At 38.0% G+C, this 6,271-nt stretch overlaps 1 protein-coding gene across 2 annotated transcripts; it reads left to right on the plus strand.

The window, feature by feature from the left end:
- Nucleotides 1-266: 266 nt before the first annotated feature.
- LOC146573247 (perforin-1-like) lies at nucleotides 267-5,957 on the plus strand. 2 transcript variants are annotated; one of them, XM_085278738.1, is made up of 3 exons: nucleotides 267-277; nucleotides 2,043-2,578; nucleotides 3,659-5,957. In XM_085278738.1, exons 2-3 carry the CDS (start codon nucleotides 2,043-2,045, stop codon nucleotides 4,824-4,826), a joined length of 1,704 nt encoding a protein of 567 aa, XP_085134864.1. In that variant the 5' UTR covers nucleotides 267-277; the 3' UTR covers nucleotides 4,827-5,957. The 2 variants fall into 2 exon arrangements, with proteins under 2 accessions (XP_085134864.1, XP_085134863.1); XM_085278737.1 differs by lacking the exon at nucleotides 267-277 and adding an exon at nucleotides 1,359-1,377.
- Nucleotides 5,958-6,271: the final 314 nt, after the last annotated feature.

The following is a 6,271-nucleotide window of genomic DNA, read 5'->3' on the forward strand; positions in this document are numbered from 1 at the left end:
CAAGAGCAAACACACTTGGTTGGTGCTGAAGGTGGTCGTGTTTCTGTAATCTCTTACAAACTACCTCCACTGCTTCAGTGACTGGAACACAAGTGAACAGACATGTAACATCATACAAGACCAATATTTCATCTGCCTCCATAATGATTTCACTTCCCTTCTCAACAAAATCCAAGGTGTTCTGGTTGTGGTGTTTAGAGCTGCCTGCCAGCAGGTTGAAGATCCAAGACAGAAACTTGGGTGACCAAGTTGATCACGAAGACAATTTGTCTTAAAGGTACACCCTGTTTATGTATCTTCGGTAAACCATATAGACTTGGTGTAGCTTCCCCTGGGTATAGCCTGTGGTATGAGGTCTGGTCCATAGTATTGTCTTCGTCTAACTGCTATCACCTTCTTCAAGTTCTCATATTTTGGCTAAAAATTTTTCTGCTAATTATTGTTGCCCCATAACTGACTAGACCTAGATTCTAGTACAGATGAAGAAGTGGCGTTTTGATTGTGCCTTGTTATTGTTGCACATTTAATAAATAAATGTTTCTTCTTAGTAAGATTTTATTATCTAAAATTTGTAATTCTATATAATAAATTTTATATAATATATTCTTAAAATAGTTTGTAAGAAATTATTATATAATTTTGCTGACAAAAGCAAAGCTGTCATGGGACTCTGCAGGCCGGTCAAAAACGACACCCTTACTACTTCCATAGGAATGCAAGGTAAGTAACGGCCAGGTGCTGATAATCCAGTGCACTTGATTAACTGATTATCAGCATGTCTGGCCACGTGTATAGAAGCAGAGGATTTGGCAGTTTGGGCTGGTCTGCAGTATTCAGGTGTATATTAACACAATGTCGCAATCTTCCTAGGAGTGGATGTTCTAGCAAATTTGTTTGGGTGTTGTTTTGTGCTTGTTTTGCATCCACAGCATTCAGCATTCATTCTTGCAATCACTGAATCGACCATGAACATTTTTGTATACCAAAGTTAGTCTGACACCTAAATCCACCGAAACTTGGTCTTGCAGCAGGACAATAATCCAAAGCACAGTTTGGCTGGAAAAAAAAAGAATCAAGGCCCAGTTCAGAACTCAGGGGACTGAAATGCTGTTGAGTGCTGCAATATCTGCATAACTGCAAGATATTGCTGGTAAGGAGGATTTCACAATGGGTGTACTTAACCTTTGTTTTATTTCAATAATGTGTAAAGAGCAATAGTTTCCACACACATTAAATATGTGTGAAGGAAGTAAAACTGGTGCGCATATGACATTGACTTTTTATATGTTCAGTATAAAAACGCAACGTCTTCATCTGTACAACAGTCTAGATCAGATCATAGACTGTACTAACCAAAGCCTGCGGTCAACTGTCAAAGTAAGACCACCAAGTCCTTTGTTTCTTTAAGAATGATTACATGCAGGGTTAACAAGTTTAATAGCCTTTTATCTATAAATTGTTGTTTGCATGCCCACACTTTATGAACGTGGAGAAATTCGATTTTTTTTTTAAAGATATCTTAGCAGCATTTGTTTTCTGGAATTTTTTTAGGACAGTAAAGTCTGTCTAAATGTTTTCAAAGTGTACTCAACTTCTCACCAGATTAAGAAAAGCAAGCAATTTTTGTCTTTTTTTCCTTTTATATTACATTGTTTTGCAGTGGTCTACTTTAACATTTCTCTTCGTCTCTTTTTGTATCTTTACTGTGCTAAATAAGAACTGGTACTTCACTTTAGTATGCACAGGTACAATAGAAAATCACAGTAAACACAACTTTACCACTGTTTGGTTTAATTTAAAAAGCTGCCAGGGTAGAGTGAGGTAGGTACTGAGGCAGGATATAGGTTGACCACTCATACTCATACCACTACATAGACACAAAAGTTTAACTGTGTGATTTCTGGTTTCACATACATCTCCACTGAGAAATGACAAATTATTTGGGGGTGAAGTGAACATTTGAAAAATACTCTATTATATTGGTCATTTTTTTATATTTAAAGTTTAATCATCATTTAATCTCTTCTCATTGTTCCATTCAGATGGCAAAGCTGTGGCACGTCCTACTCCTGTGTTGGGCATGGAGTCCCCTGTGCCTTCCTTCCAGTGTGAGCTTCATTGGTACACCACAGGAGTGTGAAAAGGCTCACTTTGTCCCTGGTTACAACTTGGGTGGTGAAGGCTTTGACATTGTGACGATGGAGAGAAAAGGTGCCTATGTGATCGACACTGAAACATGGAAGATTGGAAATGGTAACTGTAGGATGTACTGTAACCGTTACATGAATGGCGAGAAACAGAAGGTCCCTGTTGCTGTGGTGGACTGGAGAACCCTGCCCAAGTGCAGTTTGAAGGTCTCCAGTGTGGTCTATGATTCTGTTGAAACTCTTGTCAGTGACTCGACATCATCTGTATCCAACAACTGGACAATTGGCCTTGACGTCCCGGTAGATCCTTCAGCAAAGGTTGGGGTTGGCTTAGGAGGTTCTCACTCAAGAGATTCCACCTTTGCCATGAAAAAGTCAAAACAAGACCGCTACACCTTCTTACACCATTCGATCAACTGTAAATTCTATGGGTGAGTATGTCAGGGAATATTTATGGAAGCCCGTTTCTGAAACTCAAAATTTTGAGAAATGTAACTCGAAATTTCGAGTTAGCTCTGCCAATCAGTAATCTACGTGGAATGCGCACTCAAAACTGGATCGCAACAAATCGGCGCTTTCGAGAGTATGTTTGCTGATAGTAACACCATGTGATTCAGCTAATAACACAAGGATTTCATAATTTGTGAAGCCACACTGAAAATAATCAGCAATTTGTGCATTCAGGACTGACTGTAATAGTGGTAGCTTAGCTGTAGCATTTGTAGCTGAGGGCTTCAGCTTCTGGGTAACAAAGAAATGACGTAATTCACATAGATTACTGATTGGCAGTGCTAGCTCAAAATTTGGAGTTAATAACTCCAAATTTTGAGAAAAGTAAGTCAAAATTTCGAGCTACTTTTATTCTAAATTTCGATAAAATAACTCTAAATTTTGTGTTATGGATACATTTTTTTAGTGACAGAAATGCACTTTTTTTTATAATAACAAATTTTATTTCATTTGAATTTATGTGACGTCAAACAGATTTTCAATTATGTGTCACATATAGCCTATTTTAATTTTAAGTATGTAAAACATTACAGAAAAAAACGTCAGTGTAAAAAAGCCCTATCATATATAGAAAATGTTCACAGTTATTGAAGCACATCGTTAAGTTTGAGTTTTCCTTGTTTCTGTGTTTGGATTAATTATTGTTCCTCAATATGGCTGGCAATGGTTAATGTATTTGGCAGATATAATGTAAAACGGATGACGAACATCTAGTTGACATGAACTCAATATGCAAACTTATTATAATGATTTTTAAGACAATGCTCCCTGGTGCAATATACTGTGAAAAGCTAAAAATGATGCCCTCCTGCTCCCAGTCTGTATACTTTGCTAAGCCATCCACTGGATCAGATTGGCCAGTGAGTCATATGTTTGACAACACTGTTTCTTAATAGTTTGCTGCCATTTCCTCTGCGATTAATAAAGTATTATGATTTGACTTAAAGGAAACAAAATCTAAGGTGATTCACTTTTCTGTGATATGCTTTTCTGTTCCACAGCTACAGACTGGCAACAAGTCCTCCTTTGAGTCAAGAATTTAAGTCGGCTTTGGATATTCCCCCTTATTCCTCTAAAACTGCGCCATTATATCACAATCTGATTGACACTTATGGAACACATTACATCACACAAGTGTCTCTTGGAGGTGAAATTAAAGCAACCACTGCTGTCAAGACCTGCATGGCTACAATGAATGGACTAACAGATACTGATGTTAGTGACTGTTTGTCAGTTGAAGCTTCAGCTACTTTTACAAATTCTGCCAGTATTAATGCCACAATTGACCACTGTCAGAGAAAGAAAAACAAGTTGGGGTCTAATCAAAGTTTCAGCAGTTCATTTAATGAGCGGCGCACAGAGGTCATTGGTGGAGATATTGATGGAGGTGATATCCTCTTTGTAGGTCAATCTGACCCCTCGGCCTATAAAAACTGGCTCATTTCTCTTAAAAGTATCCCTGATGTGGTCCAATACAACTTAAAACCCCTACACACCATACTGCCATTAAATCATCCTGCCAGGGCAGGACTGAAGCGAGAAGTGGAGCAGTACATTAAGAAAAATGCAGTGCTGAAGAAATGTTCAGAAACCTGTAAGATTGGGCACCGATCAAACGCAAGAGATCCTTGTGCTTGTGTCTGCAACAGTAACCAGAACATCAAGTCAAACTGCTGTCCTGCTGGGAAAGGTCTGGCAACCTTAAAGGTGTTCAAACTTTATGCAAAGGGTCTGTATGGTGACAAGTGGACTGAGACAGATGGTTCAGTGGAGGTGACATATGGTGATCAGAAAAAGCGCACTGATATTATAAGTAATGATGACAACCCTAGATGGAGAGAAACATTTGAGTTTGGAACCATCACCATCAACATGAAAAACAAACTTAAATTTGCTGTGTATGATGAGGACACTTACTGGAACAGTGATCTGTTAGGCGAGTGTTCATTTGATCTGCGAGCAGGGAAGGTGAGCGACAGCTGCATGCTGAATCATGGGACCTTCTTCTTTTCCTACATCGTAGAGTGTGCACCAAGTCTTAGTGGGAACCAGTGTCAGGAGTATATCCCCTCGGCCATGAGTCCGTCTTTGGCTGAGGTTTTCCACACCAGAAATGGGGTTCTTCTTGGAAAGATTGGGAATAAGTATGAGGAGTCAGTAAATGAGTGATTTTAAACCAAATGTCATTGTTAGGAAATGAGTCAGGGGGAGATGATTATGTACTGGATATCTGTTTGCTTATGTTTTTGCTTTTTATTGCAGCTAAAATATTTACATTTATTTGTTCAGTGGGTGTAATGCATGAAGAAGTCATGACAAAGAACAGTTGCCCCAGTTTGTTTTAGGTGTGAAGGAAGTAAAACTAGCACACGCCTTTGTGGGTTTTAAAGTAGTTAAAAACAAAATCTGTGACAACAGCAGACTCAAGTCTCCACTTCTAGATCAGTTAGTAAAGCATAGGCCGAATAATAGATCTATGCTGCTCTATCGATCAGAGCCTGCTGTTCACCGTCAGTGTAATACTACAAAATGCTTTGTCATTTTTAAAACATTCTTGAGTAGCACAATTGTTCACATGTGCGTCTCCAGTGAGTAATGTGTGAAAAGGTTTAGAGCTGCAGTGCATGTGTGAAAACTGTTTTAATGTATTGGGAAAAAGTTGAGAATGTTTAACTTTTGTTATTTTTGTTTTTTTATCCATGTCATTTCATATCTTCTCATTCTTAAATGGTTCCATACAGATGGCAAAGCTGCGGCACCTCCTGCTTCTGTGCAGGGCTGTCTGGTTAGAATGTAAACTGCATCTGTCATGTTCATGTCTATTCAAGTTTCAGACATTGCATTTTATATCCAGACTGCGCTGCTTCTTCTGTATTACACTTTCACGTACTGCAAATTTGTAACTGTGCAGCTCATATAAGTTACAACTGTCCACTTCATTTGTGTCTTGCAGAGTACGGTACATAAACTCAGGACATGGCTGATCAATACAAGCATAATTCCATACTTTCTGTGTTGGAGTTTACTGCAGACTAACCATACAGTTTAAGTTTGTATTTAGAATTTGTATCTTTTTACTTATTCTCTATGTCAGAGTACAGTATCCTGCCATTTGCACTATGTGTAAACCTGGAGCTTTATAATTTGTCTCTTTGCATACATTTACATGGCTGAGATGACAATAAAGTTCACTTTGACTTTTACTTCATGGGTCACATACAACCCAGTGTGAATTTAAGTGGGATCAAACTGTTGAATTACAACAAAAAACTATTTTAATAAAAGTACTATTGCTGAAAACTTTGACTTTTAATAAATGATACTTTATAAAGAAAATTAATATATTTGAGTTCTTCCTGTTTCATTTTGGATAATGTGTTTGTCAGTAAGAAGGATGTAAAGCTGATGATGAGATTCACTCATGATGTGATCTTATGACTTGCAAGATCATTCTTCCTGGTTTCAAAACAATGAGAAGCAGAAATTGTTGCCCTCCTTCTCTGAAACTGTCCACTTTAAAAAGCCAGCAGTTGGCCTGTGGGTCAAATGTTTGAAGCTTATTTTGGAAATATGAAGTAAATCCATACATATGTGAACTAGTTGTGTTTGTGAGG

Source organism: Mchenga conophoros, linkage group LG6 (assembly GCF_057382185.1).
Source record: "Mchenga conophoros isolate Kocher_MC1m ecotype Shallow Benthic linkage group LG6, M_conophoros_male_GT1.1, whole genome shotgun sequence".
Classification (NCBI taxonomy): Eukaryota; Metazoa; Chordata; class Actinopteri; order Cichliformes; family Cichlidae; genus Mchenga; species Mchenga conophoros.